The 21,092-nt window shown below is 41.9% G+C and overlaps 1 protein-coding gene across 1 annotated transcript in view; it reads right to left on the bottom strand.

The window, feature by feature from the left end:
- The window catches only part of ITPR3 (inositol 1,4,5-trisphosphate receptor type 3), a 157,914-nt gene that overhangs the window by 116,415 nt on the left and 20,407 nt on the right, over positions 1–21,092 (bottom strand). The window contains exon 2 of the mRNA XM_044675277.1: positions 12,443–12,513. Within this exon, the coding sequence (XP_044531212.1) occupies positions 12,443–12,513 (71 nt within the window). The remainder of the gene's footprint in view (positions 1–12,442; positions 12,514–21,092) is intronic.

The following is a 21,092-nucleotide window of genomic DNA, read 5'->3' as shown; positions in this document are numbered from 1 at the left end:
CACTGGAAAGGAAGGAGCCTAGATGGGGTTCTTATAAATATTGGAAGCCTCCTTCCCTCTCCTTTTTTGGGGGAGAGGGGAAGCTGGGAACTGTCTTTACCCTCTGATTAAAGACTATGAAGCCACTGGGCTGGGTGTATGACTCAAGTCGGATAACAGCTCATGGGCTACTGGCACTTTGCCCATGAAAGAGAAAGATCCCAGCAGGATTGGAGGGAGCACAATTTTAGGGTGCTCCTTGATAGAGGCTTACCCCCCAGGCCTGAGATACAAGCCTGCCTGTTTGAAGCACTCGCCTTCTCCCACCCTACTTTCTTCGTCCTCCTCCTCCTCCTCCTCCTCCTCCTCCTCCTTCTCCTCCTTTCTTCCTCAGCTTCTCTCTCCTCTTCAGATAGCACACGCCTGAGAGGTCTCTAATGTATCACTCCTTTCTCTCTGTTGAATAGATACCAACTTACTTTGGAAGCAATCTTCTGAGCAGACAAGGATGTGTCAGACCCATTCCCTTCCCTTGGGAAGCACACAGTCCAGTTAAGAAAACAAGACTAACAACCAAGAAATAGGCGTTAAACAAAAGAGAGCATTTTTTCAAGGGAAGAAATCCAAAATATCTATTTTCCTGTGAAAAACTAGCTTCAGGCTCAGAGACAGGAGATCCTAGGTTCAAATCTGGTCTCAGACATTTCCTAGCTGTGTGACCCTGGGCAAGTCATTTAACCCCCAAAGTCTAGCTGTTACCATTTCTTCTACCTTGGAACCAGTTCTCAGTATTGATTCTAAGACAGAAGGCAAGGGTTTAAAAAAAATGATTGAAAGGAAAAAAAAAAAAGGGAAATGATCCGAATCACTAATGATTAAAGAAACGAAAAGTTTCTTTAATCCTCCCTGCCTGCCCATAAGACTGGCAAAGCTGACAGAAAAGTCCAATGATAAATTTTGTTGGGCAAAATCAGCACATTCTGTGAAGTAGTCCAGCCATTCTGGAAAACAATTCGGAACTATTCCCCAAAGTCACCAAACTGTGACCTGGCACTAACACTACAGGGCTTATACCCTGAAAGGATCAAAAAGAGAGGAAAGTGACTCATACGCACAAAAATATTTTCACAGTTGCTTTTGTGGAGGGAATAGACTGGAAACTAAGGGGGTGTCCATCAATCAGGGAACAGCTAAACGGATTATGGTATATAAAAATAGCAGAATACTATTGGGCTATAAGAAATGGTGGAGATGGTTTCAGAGAAACCTGGAACAACAATTATGAACTGATGCAGAGTGCAGAGAGCATTGGATGGGGCTAAGAACACAAAAAGAGGGGTTAGGGATTGTAAAAATAGATTAGGTTTGTCAAAATGGGAAGACCATTTATGCAAAAACAACATTGTGAAGACAAACAACTTTGAAAGACTTAAAATGCTGATCGATGAGATGACCAGCCATAATTCTGGAGAGCCCACGATGAAACTTTGCTACCAGCTTCAGGCAGAGATGAACTCAGGATGCAGAATGAGACATACAAAGATCTGAGGGTTTCAGTAGCCCGCAAGCTCAAAATGAGTTGATAAGTAATGTAGCTAAAAAAAAAATCTAAGGCAGTCTTAAGCTGCACTCAGAGAGATGAGGTGTCCAGAGTTAGAGGCAAAGCCATAATCCCACCTTACTTAGCCACAGCCTGTTCATATCTGGAATTCTGGGTTCGTTTATAAGGACTTCAGTAGAGAGTGATCAGATCAGTCAATCAAGATGGTAAAATGCTTTAGGGTTATGCGATATGAATTTTGTTTGAAGAGGGATATTTTAGCTCAGAGAAGAAAAGTCTCAGGGAGGCCATGATATTGTATCAAGTCTGAGAAGGGCTGGCACATCAAAGAGGGAGACTTGTTCAGCTTATTCCAATAGAGTACAACTAACTATAGAGTAGATAGGTGACACTAGACTTGGCATCAATAAGATTCATCTTCATGAGTTCAAATCTGGCTTCAGATTCTTACTGGCTGTGTGAACCTGGGCAAGTCACTTAACCTTGTTTGCCTCTCTTTCCTCCTCTATGAAGTCAGCTGGAGAAGGAAATGGCCAACCACTCTAGTACCTTGGCCAAGAAAACCCCAAATGAGGTCACAAAAAGTCAGACACAACTGAATCAACTCGACCGCAACAACACAACTAAATATAGGAGCAATGGGAGTTTCAGAGAAACCAATTTCAGCTTAATGCCTGAGAGAGAAAGTCTCCTAACAATTAGAGGTGTCCAAAAAGTGGAATGGACTGCCCTAAGATGTACTAAGTCTCTCCTTGCTGGAATTCTTTGAACCAAACCTGGATGGCCATTTGATGGAACCATGGTGGAGACTCTTGCTTGGCTAGCATTTGGATGCCATAGTCTCTGAGGTGTCAGGTGCTCAGAGCAAGAAAAGACCCCCTAGGATTAAAAAGGAGGGTGCCACTGAGGAGGCACATGGGCAGTACTCCCACAGCCACTGAGGAAGAAGGGAAGTCCAATAAAGTCACACAGCATGGGCAAAAGTATGGAGGCAAGAAGGATCATGAGAGTCATCAAGGATTATCATCATGAGAATTAAGAAGGATCATCAAGGGGAGGTAGGTGCCTCAATGAATAAAGAACCAGGCTCGGAGATGGGAGATCCTGGGTTCAAATCTGGCCTGACATAGCCTAGTTGTGTGACTTTGGGCAAGTCACTTTACTGCTAAGCCCTTACTGCTCTTCTGCCTTAGAACCAATATACAGTATTGATTCTGAGACAGAAAGTAAGGGTTTAAAAAAAAGGGAATCAGAAGAGGGTTGCAATTAGAAAATCAAGGCTGGAGAAGATCTTTCCAAATATATCAGCAGTTCAGGAGTTGTCATGAAGGAGACCATCAAATGGGACCAGGCAATTCAGAGTAGTGAGCCTAAGGAGGTTTAATGCTAGAAGATAAGGAAGAGGCCAAGCAGTCTTAAGACAAATCAATAACCCTACTGGACCAGGAACTGACCTACAGGAGATTACAGGATCCTAGATTAAAAGCTAAAAGGGTTCTTAGTGTCCAACCCTTTCGTGTCACAGATGAGGAAACTGAGGCATGGGTTATGTGACTTAATCAAGGTCATACAGTCAGGACGTTTCTGGAGTGAGATTTGATCACAGATCTCCCTGATTCCAGGTCCAGTTTTTCCTCCCTTTTACACCATACTGCCTTTCATGTTCGAAAATGTTCTTAGAGAAGTAAAGGCAGCCCAGAGGCATACCTGGAAGAACAGGAGGCTCCAGGAAGACTCAGTTGTCTTCAGGATTCCCTAAACTCTCATCTTCCTAGAGTGTCCTTTCCCAGGGCTTAGACAATCCTGAAGATAACTCATAGGTACCATAGATGTGGGAAAGAGCCCCTTTCCAAGGCATTTCAGTCTCTTATGGGTACTCCAATATGATGGAATATGGTGGAAGGTTAGTCCTTGCCTTTCAGAAACCTAATAGAGGAAACCAATGGAGACCAGTTAGGTCTTATAAAAGAGGAGCAAAGTCTTGGTTCTCAGAGATCCCCTACCCCGAGTCTTAGTCTATCTCTCACTATGTATGTATCTCTGTCTCTCAGACTGTTGCTCTGTCTCTCAGTTCCTTTCCTATCTCATAATCATTCACTCCTTCTAGAACTACCAACTGCCCTTTAATTTCTTGTCTCCTTGTCCTATCACTAGCCAAGTCCCAACCATGGACTACCCTCCCCGCCAACCTTCTATCCTCCTGCCCCATGCTGCTCACTGATCCTAGACAATGTCACCCAACTGAAGGAATTTATGTCATTCAATTCTAGTTGGGCTCTCACCATTAGACTGCAGTCCTTTCACTCTTCTCTGTCACATTTTCAGCAGTGGCTTCCCTGAACCTTCTCCCATCTCCCCATTCCTCTGAGAAGGCTCTCTGACTTTGCTCTCTGTCATGAGCTCCCTATTCTGACTCCACACCTGAAAACCTTCCTCATCATCGCCCATTCTCTCTTCCCTTGTTCTAGCCTCTGATGAAGAAGTGAGCCTTCTCCTTACCCAGGCCAACCCCTCCTCCTGTGTTCTTAATCCCATTCATTCCATTTGTCTCCAAAGGCTTGTCTCCACCAATCCTTCACTTTCTCTCATTTCCTTTTTTCTTTAAACCCTTACCTTCTGTCTTACTAAGACACTAATTATTAGTTACTTACCAAATACTATATATTGGTTCCAAGGCAGAAGAGTGGTAAAGAATAGGCAATGGGGGGGGTTAAGGGGACTTATCCAGGGTCACATAGCTAAGAAGTGTCTGAGGCCACATTTGAACCCAGGTCCTCCTGTCTCCAAGCCTGGCTCTCTCTCCTCTGAGCCACCTAACCGTCCCTAAAGTCAGTCACCTTTTAAAGAGGGTCCCAGAAGGGAACCCCTTGGGGAGGGCTAGGGCAGCTCTGGCCAGCAGTACCCTAAGAACCAGAGATCAGAAAACCTTAAAGCTAGGAGAGCCATAAAGGTGTTAACACAAGGGAGAAGGGGAGAGAGAGTACAAAGAATGGAGCCAGTCAGGGCACATCTCGCTCCTGGCTCCAACACACACACACACATATATATGCACACACATACTTACCACCCATGTGTAACCGAAGGAAGCCAGCCAGAACCTCAGACTGCCCCCATTCCAAAGGTGCTGAGCTCTGGCTTCTCAGCCCCTTCAGCATGTCAGGACTTGGGACCGGGTCTTGGAGGAGACTCTAACGGAACAGAGCCAAGCAGGAGCTAACAACCCCTGGGGCTCAGAGATCCAACATGGGACTTATTACAGCTCCTGACAAAGCCGGGGGGGGGGGTAATATGGTTGGGGTGTGTGTCTGTGTCTGTCTGTGAATGTGTGTTTATATGTGTATTGTGATATATATACATGCTTGTGTAGTGTTGTTGGTATGTATGTGTATTTGTATGTGTGTAGATGTGTTTGTATGTTTGTGTTCCTGATTGTGATGTGTGTTTGTGTGTGTTCTATGTGTAAAGGTATGTTTGCGTGTATGTGTTTGTGTATGTTTGGGCAGGATGAGGAGGGACGAGAGAAGAGAACTTCTGAGAAAAATGGGGAAATGGAAAGGAGGCAAAAGAGAAAGCCTAGAAATAGTTGGTCTCTGGCTCCCACCCCTTAATACCAATGAGATGTTTATAGTAGGAAGAGCCTGAATTTGGGGTCAGAAGACTCGGATTCACATCCCAACCCCGAGCCCTTCCGAGCTGTGCAGCCTTGGCCAGGCATCAAATCACATCCTCAGTTTCCTCACATGGAAAGTATGGATGAATAATCCTTCCGTTACCTGTTTGCCAGGTGAGCACTTTAGAAAAGTCTTAAAATGCTATTGAAAAGTGAGTTGTAGTGCCAGCTTTGTGGGCAGTTTCCCTGAAGCTTGAGTCATCCAGGCTTCTGAACACCGAGGTCATGGCCTCAGTCCACTGGCTCCGTGCCCTCTAGGGCTCTGGGATCATCCTATCCCTGGCAGCTGATTTGGAGTATCACTAATTCACTTAACAAACAAACATTTATGAAGCTCCTACTACAGGCTAAGCAGAAGCAGCTAGGTAGCACAATGGTTAGAAGAAGGAAGACTCATCTTCATGAATTCAGATCTAGCTTCACACACTTATTAGCTGGGTGACCCTGGGCAAGTCACTTAACTCTGTTAGCCTCCATTTCCTCATCTGTAAAGTCAGCTGGAGAAGGAAAAAGCAAACCACTCCAGTATCTTGGCCAAGAAAACCCCAAATGGGGTCATGAAGAGTGAAGATGGGAGGACCTGGGTTCAAATCTAGCCTCAGACACTTCCTAGTTGTGTGACCCTGGGCAAGTCACTTAATCCCCATTGACATTACTGGAAAATGTACTAATAATAAGCATAGGAACACAGACAAAAACATAGCTCCTGCCTAAAAGCAGTTTTCATTCTGTCACGGGAAAAACATATATATGTGGAAGAAGGAACAAAATACAAAATGAATATAAACTAATTTAGGGGAGGGAAGCAGAATTTGCAATTGAGAGGATCAGGAAAGGTCTGGTTTACAAGGTGGAACTTGTTCTGGGTTTAAATCTGTATAATGATGGGGGCATCCTATGGCCTCAAAGGTCCCTCCCAACTTCAACAGTCTGTTCTATGACTTCACCACTGGCCACAGCGGTAGCCAGACTCCAATGGCTGATGGCCAGGGGATGGCAAGGCACAGCCAACTTCTATGAGCTGGCCCTGGGGGAGGGAAAGAAAAGTAAAACTCCAGAGGAGCTAAGTGGCATTGCAGAACACTATTTAGACATTATTCGTTTACTGTCCATCATCTGCCTGATTATACAGCCATGACCTTACTCAGGCCTCTGGGAAGACCATCATGGTGGGAATGAATGATTCCTGGGAATAGATGGGATGCCCCTCAATTCGTACCAAGCAATAAATCCAGTGACTCCTCTTGGTACTTATCACCTCTTTCTCTATCCCAGTCATAAATGAGCAAAACTCGATGAGCAGTCAAAACCAGAGACGGGTGGGCACAGGCTGGCAAAGGTGCCAGGTACCCAGTTTCCCCCCACCCAGGGAACAATGGCACCTCTTTGTGTGTGGAAGACAATTCCTCTGGTTCCAAATAAGGGTTGAAGAGGAGTCCAGAGACACTTCTGCCCGCCCTACCACGCCACCTCTGCTTGGCACTGCCTCTATGCTTGGCAGCCCCACCCCACCAGGCAAGACCAGAAGCTGTAGAGACCAGACTAAGGGGGAGAGAAGGAACTCTCCCAAAGATTAGATGGACCCTGGGGTGGAAGTCAGCTCCCTCCCCTCTATCATCATCACACCACAGTAGCAAGGGCTAAAGCCAAGGTGCTGGCAGAATCTGGCACTGTTCAGAGTTGGAATGGGAGCACATAGGCCCCTGGTATGATATACTGAAAGGCGGAAGCGGGGGGAGCCCTTAGTCTGGCCTCAGATCTGGATGATGCCACTCCCTGGCTTTGGGGAAATGGGGAGGAGGGGGGAGGGAAGAGTAGGGGAGTCAATGCAGCATTTGTTCAGCAAAGTAGTTTTTTTGTTGTTGGAAATTGGCCTCAAAAACTCTCTCAACTCCAGCCCCCAGGCAAATCTTCAGCCACACCCACCTTCTCAACATATCCCCAACACACACACACACACACACCTTTGCTGATGCAAACCCACCCAAGTAGGGCATTTCAGGCACATATACATACATATACCTACTCTCACTCATAGACCCTTCCAGTGACATACTCCTCCTCCAGGAAGACATATGCTTCTTTTCTTTTCCTTTTTTCTTTTCTTTTCCTTTTCTTTTCTTTTCTTTTCTTTTTCTTTCTTTCTTTTTTCTTTTTTTCTTTCTTTCTTTCCCTTTCTTTCCTTCCTTCTCTTTCTTTCCTTCTTTCTTCCTTTCTCTCTTCTCTTTTCACTTAATCATTTGTGTTCTGTCTCTTTCTCTTGTCCTTTTTCTCTCTTTCAGTCTCTCCTGTCTGTCTCTGTGTGTCTGTATGCTTCTCTTGGACTTATCTAGCCTCTCTCTCTCCCATTCTTACTTTTCTTTTTCTTTCTCTTGGTCATTTTGTAACTGTCTTTCTCTCCCACCCACCTATCTCCTCTCTATATGTCTCTCTCCCAACCCACTTCTCTCTCATAAATACACATACACACCACTCCACATTCTTATATTCCACCCTCTCAGCAGGATTAAGGGAGGAAAACCCTAGAAGGAAGCCCAAATTCCCAAGGGAATCCCTCCCTGTAGAGAGGAAGGGCCCTCTAGTGATCCTGGCCAGAACTCTAGGGAAGGAAATCCCAAGGCATTCTGCTGGAATTCTGTTTGCAAGTCCTTGCTAGCACTGTCTAACCTAAATCCCTCTGAAACTCATAGCCTTGGATCTGCCAACTGTCTGGAGCAACAAGACATCCTAGAAGAGCATTCTTATGCCTCTTCTGTTCTTGTACTTGATAGCTCTAACCTTGGGGGTCCATCATAGGAAAAAGGAAAATTGGATCCCACCAAGACAGTAAACTTGAGCAGAGACTTTGTTCAAATTTGATCCAAACAGGGTTTGGATCAAAACAGAGTTTTTCTAGGTTGGGTCACTTGGACTTGCCAGTTCTAGTAAGAACATGAGGTGACTTGGGTCCTCACCTCTTTCTAGATCCTTCTCAGCTTTTTCTAGATACTAATTCTTAAAAGAAAAAGGTCCCATGGAGAGATATCTATTGTCTAGGTAACCAGGCCAATGCACCTAGGTATTCTATAACTGTATATGGCAATGGACAGAAGGTCTGAGAGAGCAGATGGGTCCCTTTAGAAAAAACTGGGCACAGAGGACCAAAGAATCAGGCATGGAATAGGGAAAGAGATCACCCCTATCTTTCCCCTGAGAACCCTTGAGGTCTAGGCCATTTGGCAGCAGATTTCAGAAGGTATCATCCCCAATACCACCATATTCCACCCCTTCCAACTTGGCTGGGAAAAAGATGACTGAGAATGGGATCAGGATTTCCTTAAATCCTGCAGGTCTCCCAGAATCCCTTGGGAGAACAATTCTGGGCTAATCTCTCCCTGAACAGCCAGCGTGGGCAGGAATAGCATGGTGGCAAGCAAGATTGGCGTGTTCCTGCCTGCACTCCTACCCCACCCCACATGGCCTCACCCATCACGCCAGGGATTTGTCTGTCTGTCTCTCTGTTACATCCCCAGTCACAGAAAATAATAATGAGGATGACACCTTGAACGTGTAAAGCATTTTCAGGCACATGATCTCCTTTGAATGTCACAACACCCTAGTGAGGTAAGCAGGGCAGGGCTTCACCAAGTGAAGAACTGAGGCCCACAGAGGGGAAATGACTTGCCTGAGGTCATATTCTAAATCAAAAATTTCCAAACAGTAGATTGAGACCCCAGGGGTGGGGGTAGAGGAGTGGGATAGGAGGGTGACTATGGAATTGTTCCAAGGGATCAAATGTGATCATTTAAAAAACTTAAAGCCCTATATAAATGATAGCTATTAGAGAGAGAGTAAGAAGTAGAAACAGACAGTGAGATGGAGACAGAGACAAAGAATGCATATATTAAGCTCTTATTATGTACCAGGCACAGAGCTAAGTAATTAGGAATACAAATCTAAGTAGGCAATGCAGTACCTGCTCTCAAAGAATTTATGAGGGAGAGGGTACAACATATAAAGAGAAGCTTAGTGGGGAGGGGAGGGGAGGGGCTAGGAGGAGTATGATTCTAACCACAGGAGGCTATAGGAGGTAAGAAAGTGGAAGAAGAAATAAAATACTTAAATAATCCCATCTCAGAGAAAGAAATTGAACAAGCCATCAAAGAACTCCCTAAGAAAAAATCCCCAGGACCAGATGGATTCACAAGTGAATTCTATCAAACCTTCAAAGAACAACTAATTCCAATACTATACAAACTATTTGACATAATAAGCAAAGGAGTTCTACCAAACTCCTTTTATGACACAAATATGGTACTGATTCCAAAGCCAGGTAGATCAAAAACAGAGAAAGAAAACCACAGACCAATCTCCTTAATGAACATAGATACAAAAATCTTAAATAGAATACTAGCAAAAAGACTCCAGCAAGTGATCAAGAGGGTTATCCATCATGATCAGGTGGGATTTATACCAGGAATGCAAGGATGGTTCAACATTAGGAAAACCATTCACATAATTGACCATATCAACAGTCTAACAAACAAAAATCACATGATCATCTCAATAGATGCTAAAAAAGTCTTTGACAAAATGCAACACCCATTCCTACTGAAAACACTAGAAAGTTTAGGAATAAAAGGGCCTTTCCTAAAAATAATAAGCAGTATGTAGCTAAAACCATCAACAAACATCATCTGCAATGGAGATAAATTAGAAACCTTCCCAATAAGATCAGGAGTGAATAAAGAATGCCCATTGTCACCTCTATTATTTAACATTATACTGGAAACACTAGCAGTAGCAATTAGAAAAGAAAAAGAAATTGAAGGTATTAAAATAGGCAATGAGGAGACCTAGCTATCATTCTTTGCAGATGATATGATGGTCTACTTAAAAAATCCTAGAGAATCAACTAAAAAGCTAGTGGAAATAATCAACAACTTTAGCAATGTTGCAAGATACAAAATAAACTCACACAAATCATCAATATTTCTATATATTTCCAACACATCACAGCAGCAAGAGTTAGAAAGAGAAATTCCATTTAAAATCACCCTAGACAATATAAAATGCTTAGGAATCTATCTGCCAAGACAAACATAGGAATTATACAAACACAAGTACAAAACATTTTCCAAACAATTAAGACTAGATCTAAACGATTGGAAAAACATTGAGTGCTCATGGGTAGGATGAGCTTACATAATAAAAATGACCATCCTATCGAAATTAATTTACTTATTTAGTGCCATACCTATCAAACTACCAAAAAACTTTTTTACTGAATTAGAAAAAACTATAACAAAGTTCATTTGAAAGAACAAAAGACCAAGAATATCAAGAGAAATAAAAAAAAATATGAAGGAAGGTGGCCCAGCAGTACCAGATCTTAAACTGTACTATAAAGAAGGGAAAGATTTTAAAACCAAGCAAGAGTTAGAAAAAAAAAATCACAATTTTGATTATGTTAAACCAAAAAGGTTTTGTACAGACAAAACCAACGCTACCAAAATGAGAAGGGAAGCAACAAATTGGGAAAAAAATATAACAAAAAACTCAGACAAAGGTCTAATTACTCAAATATACAAGGAGCTAAATCAATTGTACAAAAAATCAAGCCATCCCCCAATCAATAAATGGGCAAAGGACATAAATAGGCAATTTTCAGATAAAGAAATCAAAACTATCAATAAGCACATGAGAAAGTGTTCTAAATCTCTAATAATTAGAGAAATGCAAATCAAAACAACTCTGAGGTATCACCTCACACCTAGCAGATTGGCTAAAATGACGACAAGGGAGAGTAATGAATGTTGGAGGGGATGTGGCAAAATTGGGACATTAATACATTGCTGGTGGAGTTGTGAACTGATCCAACCATTCTGGATGACAATTTGGAACTATGCTCAAAGGGCTTTAAAAGACTATCTGCCTTTTGATCCAGCCATAGCACTGCTTGGATTATACTCCAAAGAGATAATAAGGAAAAAGACTTGTACAAAAATATTTATAGCCGCGCTCTTTGAGGTGGCAAAATAACTGGAAAATGAGGGGATGCCCATCAATTGGGGAATGGCTGAACAAATTGTGGTATATGTTGGTGACGGAATACTATTGTGCTAAAAGGAATAAAGAACTGGAGGAATTCCATGTGAACTGGAATGACCTCCAGGAATTGATACAGAGTGAAAGGAGCAGATCCAGTAGAACATTCTACACAGAGACTGATACACTGTGGTAAAATAGAATGTAATGGACTTCTGTACTAGCAGCAATGCAGTGACCCAGGACAATTCTGAAGGATTTATGGAAAAGAACGCTACCCACATTCAGAGGAAGAACTACAGGAGTGGAAACACAGAAGAAAAACAACTGCTTGAACGTATGGTCTGATGGGGATATTATTGGGGATGTAGACACTAAACGATAACTCTAGTCTAACCATCAATAATATGGAATTAGGTCTTGATCAATGATACATGTAAAACACAGTGGAATGATGCATCAGCTAAGAGGAGTTAGGGGGGCTTAAGGGAGAGGGAAAGAACATGAAATATGTAACTATGGGGAAATATTCAAAATTTTTAAAAAAAGTGGAAAGAAAGTTGAGAAAGGGAGTAAAGTCAAGAATGATATAAGTGTAGCTTGGCCCCACATGAACTAGCACTAGGACTCCCCAGTCAGGTCTCTTAGAATTATGGGGTCCATATGCAGTAATATATTTTCTCAATTGAAGAACACTTATAGTACAACCACAATCCCAAGTATTTTTAGGGAAGAGAGTTATCTGTGAAATTTTCTGATGTTAAAAAGAGGTCCTCATACTAGAAAAGGTTGAGGGCTACCTCCTATTCCACATAGGGGCAGGGCCTTGACACAAACTCAAACTGGGTTCCAAGACTAACTGAAGACTAACTGATTTGCAGATTTGCTACATGCCCCACCCCACCCCCAGCCCCACCATCTCCTCTTTCTGATTATGGAGAGCCCCTCCCCATATCATGGGAGAATAAAAGAAAGGTTGATCCCAACCAAAACCCCAGTAGGGGCTAGTGGAGGAGGGATAGAATGCCCCCACTATCACCTCTAGGAGGTGAGAAAGAAGGCTCCAGTGATAAGCCTATTTGATTCTATGATGGTAAGCCAGAGACAGTTGCCACACACACAGCACTACTCCAACCTCCCTCCCCTTCCTCTTCCTCCCCACTTCTACTGCTTGCTGTCCAGGGTAGGCTGGTTGAGAGACTTACCTCGGAACTTCTTTGGAGGGTTGTCCAGATCACCAGCAGCTGGTTCCACCACGCAGCGGTCATCTACCAACCTATAAGACAGAGAAGCCTCAGTAAAAACAAATTCAACTCAATGGATACTTTAAGTGCCTCCACTTATATGTGCAAGGCAACATGGGGGACTCAACAATGAGTAAGATCTTAGAATCACTGGTTGGAAGCTCAAAGGGACCTAAGAAACCATCTGATCCAACCCCTTCATTTTACAGATGAAGAAACTGAGGCCTGGAGAAGTTGTGACTTACCCAATCACACAAGTAGTGAGAAACAAGCTCTCAGATACGGAGTCATCCGACTCCAAAGTCAACAGTTTCTACTGTACAATACTGCTTTTTTTTTTTTTTGTTACATTTTGAGTTTCAAGCTGTCTCCCTCCTTCCCTCCTAATTTTGCATTAGATAAGACAAACATTTTATACGTGTGTGTGTGTGTGTGTGTGTGTGTGTGTGTTGGAACCATACAACACATACATATATATAATATATATGTGTGTATATATATATATGTGTGTATTCAATATATACTTCAATGCTTTCTCTGAAGATGAAGAGCATTTTCCTTCATAAGTCCTTCATAGTTGATATGAATGATCATATTACTCAGAATACCTCATTCATTCACAGTTACTTTTTGAACAACATTGCTGTTATTGTATACAACATTATCTTCCTTCTGCTCATTTCACTCTGCATTATTTCATACAAGTCTTTCCATGTTTCTCTAAAACCTATCGGCTCGTTTTTTACAGCACAATAGTAATCCATCACAATCATACACCACAATTTCTTTAGCCATTCCTCCAACTGATAGGCATCCTCTCAATTTCAGACCTATTATTCAGACAATTTCTTAAGACCTCCTTATATTCCTTCCAGCTTTAAGTGAAATGGGAAATCAAAAAAGCCTCCATGAAGAAGGAAGCATGATAGCGTTAGATTGAGGGCATATGTCTGAATCCCAGGTATGCCACTGTCTAGGCAACTTTGGGCAATTCACATACTTTGTAAGCATCAGGTTCTTCGTCCGTAAAATGGAGAGGTTCAATTTAAATGACCTTTAAGGCCCCTTCAAGCTCTAAATGTCACCATAGAGAAAGCCTCTGCCCCAACCCCCACCCCCATTCTAGTCCTACTATAAACTCCTTCCCTTCCCAACCCCTAGTGTAGTTATAGTATGATATAAGGGGCACCAAAAAAATCCCAACACACACACAGATACACCGAGACTCCTTCAGGAAGTATCTATCTCCAATAGGGATTCATCATTTTTTGTTATGCACCCTTTTCTCCAGAGTCTTCTTTTAAAATGTAAATTATCCCAGGGAAGAGTCACACATTAGGTCCCTAACACCTTAAAGGGACTGAGTTTATCAGATCATTTTCTCTCCAGTAAGAAGGAGCAGGAGACAACTAAAACTCAGGACTAGGATTTAGACACAGGGAAGAGGGGAAGGGGACTAAATTAAAATAAAATGGAAGAAATCCAATTGGGGGGGGGGGGAACTTCACAGCTTTGAATTACTTCCTCTGGCACCCCAGATTGGCATTCATGCCATGAGCCTGCATAGGCTTCCTGAATAGCTCCCAGCATCACAAAGGGTGATTCTCCAATCCAAGAGGAAAACAGAGAGACTAGACTCTCAGTAGGAGTTCCAGCACATACTGGACCTACTCATGATAGATTATACATAAATAAATATACATGACAAATGTGTTTTTATCCTTGGGTTGGACATAGATAGAAGGAGCCTTCAGGAAGAGGAACTATTAACTGTTTTTAGGAGATCTGGTGATGGCTACCTATGATGTGTTTTGCTCTATGATATAACTATTCTAGGGATAGAATGAGAAAGGGCACAGAACCAAGATCTGCTTGAGTGTCTATCTATCCTTCTGTCCAATTTGGCTTTCTAGTTCCCTGGCTAGCTGTCCCAAACCCACAAGAGACAAACAAGATCTTCCTCTTTGGACCTCCCCTTTCTTCCATCTATAGAAAAAAGGAGATTAGACTGAATACTTCCTAAAGTCCCTTCCAGCTCTGACATTCTATGGTTTTATGACTGTGAATAGGAATACTTACCAAAAGTAATGCAGAATACAAGCCATTCCCCAGTTGATAAATGGTCAAAAGATAAGAACAGATGGTTTTTAGATGAGGAAATCAAAGCTGCACATAGCCATGTGAAAAATTGCTCTAAGTAATATTAATTGGAGAAATGCAATCAATACAATTCTTAAGATATCATCTCATGCCTGCCAGACTGGCAAAAATGATAAAAGAGCAAAATGAGAAATGCTGGAGATGTGGAAAAATGGGGACACTAACACATTGTTGGTAGAACTGTGAATTGATCCAGCCATTTTAGAGAGCAATCTAGAGTTATGCTCAGAGAGTTAAAAAAAAAACTATGTACACTATGTATATCTTTGACCTAGCAATACCACTATTAGTCTTGTTTCCTAGGATGATCAAGAAATAAAAAGAAAGGAACTTATATATTGAATTTATAGCAGTTCTCTTTGTGGTAGCAAAGAACTGGAAGGATATCTATCAATTCGGGAGTACCTGCAGAAGTTGTGGCATATGATTGTAAAGGAACACTGCTATGCCATAAGAAATAATGAGCACATTGATTTTGGGGAAAACAAGGGATGACCTCTGTGAAATTATGAAGAGTGAAACAAGCAGAAGCAAAAGAACATTACAACAGAAATATTCTTTGAAGAATAACTTGTGTATATCCACCTCCAGAGAAAGAACTGGTAAAACAGGACAAAGTTTTATTTGTAGACATATCTTTTTGTCAAATGATACCTTCTCTAGTGCAGGGAAGGAAAGACATATTTGGGAATTTTAATGTAACGAACAATGGGTCAAGAGGATTTGGGTTCAAATCCTGCCTCTGTCACTACCAATATGATGTTGGGTAAGTCACTTAAGTTTTCTAGGCCTCAGTTTCCTCATCCTTAAAATAATAATATTGGACTAGGTAGTCTCTAAAGTTCTTTCCAGCTTCTGAATCCACTATATCACAGAAGGATGCATCTCTAGGGCTTAGCATAGTACTCTGCAAAAAATAAGCTTAATAGGGGCAGCTAGGTGATTCAGTGGATTGAAAGCCAGGCCTAGAGACAGGAGGTCCTAGGTTCAAATCTGATCTCAGATGCTTTCTAGCTGTGTTATCCTGAGCAAGTCACTTTACTGTTCTTCTGCCTTAGAACCCATATACAGCACTGATTCTAAGACAGAAGGTAAGAGTTTAAAAAAAAAAAAAAAGCTTAATAAATGTTTTTTTTTTCATTCACTCATTGAACAATATTACCCACCTGCCCTCTCTACTCTTTTTTCTTCCATTCTCCCCTTTTCTCCACCCCCAGTAAAAACTTGTACATCTTCAGTTTCCAGGGGACAAAGTTGTCAACAAAAGGTATCATGCAGACGGTGAGATTTAATCCTTCTGTATCTTAAAAGATGGGTAGGATTCAAAGGGGCAGAAGCAGAGGGGGAAGGCTATTAACCCACAGTTACCCACTCTCTCACTCGCATAGTTCACTGAACAGATAGGAAAGGAATGAGAAGAATTGTGAATGCTGCATAATTAGGAAGAGTTAAATTACTTGTCCAAAAACACACAGCTAGGAAATGCCCAAGGCTAAAATGAACCCAGGTCCTCCTGACTCCAGATCTAATACTGTTTATCTACTACCCTTACCATCGGTCTCTAATACCGAAGGAGAAGCCATATGATAACTTGGAAACATATGTAGTCTAAAGGAATGTATCTGTAGCCCCACCATATCAGAACCTTGATGTCAACAGATGAAAATTGTTAAACATGCCTCAGGAGTGCTTTATAACTTTTTTATAGCTTTTAAAAAAAACTTTTTATTTTTAAATATTTTTCCATGGTTATATGATTCATGTTGCCTCATTGCACTGGGTTATACTGGGTTATACTGGGATTACTATGTCTTTTTTAAAATTTGCTAATTAATTTATTTATTTAGAATATTTTTCCATGGTTGCATGATTCATGTTCTTTCCCTCCCCCCTCCCTGAGTTGACAAGCATGGGATTATTGTCTTTTAAAACCAAAACCCCAAATCATATACCTCTATAAACAAGTGATAAATCATATGTTATTCTTCCCCATTTCTACTTCCACAGTTCTTTCTCTCAATGTGGATAGTATTCTTTCTCATAAGTTCCACAGAATTGTCCTGGATCATTACAATGCTATTAGTAGCAAAATCCATTACATTTGATAATGCCGCAATGTTTCACTTTCTGTGTATAATGTTCTCCTGGTTCTGCTCATTTTGCTCCGAATCAGTTCATGGAATTCATCAAGCAGCTCATCATTCCTTATAGCACAATAATATTCCATCACCATCATATATCACAATTTGTTCAGCCATTCCCCAATTGAGGGGCACTCCCCTCATTTTCCAATTTTTTTCCACCACAAAGAGTGCAGCAGAATATGTTTGTACAAACCTTTTTTATTATCTCTTTGGGGTACAAACCAAGTAGTGGTATTGCTGTATCAAAGGGCATGTATTCTTTTAAAGTCCTTTGGGCATAGTTCTAAATTGCCTTCCAGAATGGTTGGATCAATTCATTACACCAGCAATGTATTAATGTCCCAATTTTGCCACATTCCCCCCCAGAATTTTTATTATCCTTTACTGTCATATTGGTCAATTTGCCAGGTGTGAGGTGGTACCTCAGAGTTGTTTTGATCTGCATTTCTCTAATCAGGAGGGATTTAGAACACTTTTTCATGTGATTATTGATAGTTTTGATTTCTTCCTCTGAAAACTGTCTATTCATGTCCCTTGACCATTTGTCAATTGGGGAAAAGTTTGATTTCTTGTAAATTTGGCTTAGTTCCTTATAAATTTGAGACCTTTGTCAGAGATTTTTGTTATAAAAATTTTTTCCCAGTTTGTTGCTTCACTTCTAATTTTGGTTGCATTGGTTTTGTTTGTACAAAAACTTTTTAGTATAATCAAAATTATTCATTTTACATCTTGTAATGTTCTCTATCTCTTGCTTGGTCTTAAATTCTTTCCTTTCCCATAGATCTGACAGGTGCAGTATTCTATGTTCACCTAATTTACTTATGATTTTCCTCTTTATATTTAAGTCATTTACCCATTTTGAATTTATCTTGGTTTAGGGTGTGAGATGTTGGTCTAAATCTAATTTTTCCCATACAGTTTTCCAGTTTTCCCAGCAGTCTTTGACAGCTTTGTAATTTTAAAGGAACCCATAATTAAAGAAATTCCCCTCTGTAAAACAAACAAACAAACAAAAAGGCAGAAGGACAAGGCCTTTGTAAGAAGAGTTAGTGACTTTCCCAGGGTCATACAGCTAGGAAATGTCTAAGACTAGACTGAACCCAAGACCTCCTGAATCCAGCCTTTATTGTAACCAATACTTAGTATCTATTCTAAGGCAGAAGGTAAGGTTTTAAAAATAATAATAATAACTCTATAACCCTCAGATGTTATGTCTCTATATCTCAGGTCCCTGGCAACCTAGACTAAGTCAGAAGGTAAGGGTTTTTTTGAGAGACAGAGATAAACAGAGAGAAAGAGAGAAAGACAAAGACAGAGAAATGGAGACAGACAGAGAGAAAGGAAGGAAGGAAGGAAGGAAGGAAGGAAGGAAGGAAGGAAAAGAAAGAAACCTAACTAGCTGTAGGAGGCAAAGTCATCAAGGTATAACAGTCATCTTCAAGGCACGATTTAAGAGACCTCCCAGATGATGCTCCTTTCCTAAAAATAACTTCACAACCAGCCAGCCATAGCACCTGGAATTCCTACATACTCCTCTCTCTGGGCCAGGGCTCTCCCTATCCCATCAGGGAGGAGTAGCCCATTAAGCTATTATCAGTCACTAAAAGATTAGCAGGAATTACTCTATCAGAAATCACTTTTATCAGATTAGCCGGTAACCCAGCACAGAGTAAGGCCCAGAGGGGATGAGACCAAAGACAGGTAAATCTAGAAAGGGGAGGAAAGATCAGATCCTAAGGAGCCAGGAACAAAGTAAGAATGTGGAATGTCTTGGGATCCATGGCTGTCGGAGGGGTCATGAAATCCTCCCATCAAGTTCTCCCAAAGCCCCCCCACAACTGTGACCACACACATACACACACATCCATGAGCCCCCTAACACCAAACTACTTCCTCTATCCTCCTGCACCAGCATTCCAACAATGAGCAAAAACACATTTCTGGAAAGGGGGTGGGAGAGCCCTCCTGCCCCTTTCACCAGGGCCCCTTCTCCAAGTGAAATTCAGTTCAGCAGCCTCGGGGGCCCTGGGCTGCTGCTACTGCTGTTGCTACAGCTTCTGCTTCTGCTACTGGTGCCACCGCCCAGGGAGGAAAGCAGAGAGAGTCCTGGCCTGCCCAGCTGCCAACCTTGGAGTCTCTCCTACTTCCAGGACAGACGGAGGGTTCCCGACAGGCCCTGGGGGCAGATGGCAAGTGAAGAAGAAGGAGTAAGTTGTTTCTCAAACCCCTTTCTTTGTGACTGCCACCCTGATACACCCCCTCGACTCTCCTGCAAAGGCAACTAGATGACACAATAGACAGAGCCCCAGGTCTAGAGTCAAGAAGACTCACTTTTCTGAGTTCAAATCTGGTCTCAGACACTTCCTAGCTGTGTGACCCTGGGCAAGTCACTTAACCTTATTTGCCTCAGTTTTCTCATCTGTAAAAATGAACTGAAAAAAAGCAATGATGAACCTCTCCAGTATCTTTACCAGGAAAACTTCAAAGAGGGTCATGAAGAGTCGAACACAACTGAAAAAAACAAACAAACAACTGAACAACAGCAAAACCTCTCCTTACAAGGAGGTTTATCAAACTCCCAGCAAAGTCCTCTTGGCCTAAAAGTTACCCACAATGGAAAAATCATTCCCTATATGTCTCCTGCTTGGAAGAAGGGTAATATGGTAGGAAAAAAACACTGCCTCTGGATTCAGAGAACCTAGGTTCAAACCACACCTTTATTGCTTACTACCTGTGTTACTTTAAGCAAATAAACTATGTTGCTATAGGCCTCAGTTTCCCCATTTGTAAAATGATACAGTTGGATCTGATGGCTTCTGAGATCTCTTCTGGCACTGGTTCTATAATCCTTTAATGCCTCAAATCTCTCTTATTGATTAATTAACTAATTAAGCAAACATTTATTTAATGTCTACTGTGGACTAAGTGGTAGGCCAAGCGCAAGAGAAAGGACAAAGTCACCCCCACCCACCCATCCATGATGGTGTGATATGCATAGTCTAATGGAAAGCACACTGGCTCTGGAGTCAGAGGGCCTGGGTTCAACTCCAGTCTCTGATAGCTTAGCCTTCCTGGGTCTCAGTTTCTTCAACTGTAAAATGAGGAGGCCAGACTAGATGATCTCTAAGGATTCTTCCAATATGGACATTCTAAATTTAAAAATTAGTCATAATACAAAATTATATGTGACAAGTACTTCGAGAGGCCAAAACAAAGGGGTATGTGAAATTTGAGGGGAAAGAGGTCACTATTAACATAAGAAACTAGGGAAGGCTTCAGGATGGAGATGGCATCTGAGTTAGGCTTTAAAAGATAGTAAGCAGAGGCAGCTAGGTGGTTCAGTGGATTGAGTCAGACCTAGAGACAGGAGGTCCCGGGTTCAAATCTAACCTCAGACATACTTCCTAGCTGAGTGACCCTGGGCAAGTCACATTGCATAGTCCTTACCACTCAGTATTGAATCCAGGACAGAAGGGAAGGGTTTGTTTTTTTTAATGAATCAGAGAAGGAAATTGCAAACTACTCCAGTATCTTTGCCAAGAAAATCGTAACTATTGCAAAAATTAATAATATGGAAATAGATTTTGAACAATGATACATGTAAAACCCAGTGGAACTGCTCATCAGCTCAAGGAAAAGGGAGGGAAGAGGAGAGGGAAAGAACGTGAATCATGTAACCATGGGAAAACCTTCTTAATTAATTAATTAATGTTTTGAAATCCCAAATAGGGTTAACAGAGAGTCAGACACACTGGGAAAAGTATATCAACAAAGTGAAGGAGGCTAATAATCAGAGCCCTATCTAAAGTCACCGTAGGGCTTTGGAGGACTGGCGGGAATTCTTTCTACTCTTTCCCCCTGGACATTATCAGTCTACATTTCCCCTGCTAAGTAAAATGTCTTTGGTTGGAATTCATGAGAGAGAAAGAGAGAGAAAAAGAGAGAGAGACAGAGACAGAGACAGAGACACAGAGACAGAGAGAGATACAGACAGAGAAGAGGGAGGGACATGGGGAAAGAAAAAGAGAGGGAGAGGGAGACATAGAAAAGAGAGAGGGATGTGGGGGAGGAGAGAGACAGAGGGAGAGAAGGAGAAAGGGAGAAGAAGAGAGGGGGAGAAGAAAGAGAGGGAGAGAAAGAGAGAAAGGTAGGAAGAAAGGGAGGGAGGCAGAGAGGGAAGGAGGGAGAGGAAGAGAGAGAAAGAGAAAAAGAGAGAGAAAAGAGAGGGATGTAGGGGAGAGAGAAGGATAGAAGGAGAAAGGGAGAAGAAGAGGGGGAGGAAGATGAAAGAGAGGGAGAGAAAGAGA

Source organism: Gracilinanus agilis, chromosome 4, assembly GCF_016433145.1.
Source record: "Gracilinanus agilis isolate LMUSP501 chromosome 4, AgileGrace, whole genome shotgun sequence".
In the NCBI taxonomy this organism is placed as follows: Eukaryota; Metazoa; Chordata; class Mammalia; order Didelphimorphia; family Didelphidae; genus Gracilinanus; species Gracilinanus agilis.
This window is presented reverse-complemented; position numbering and strand designations above follow the sequence as displayed.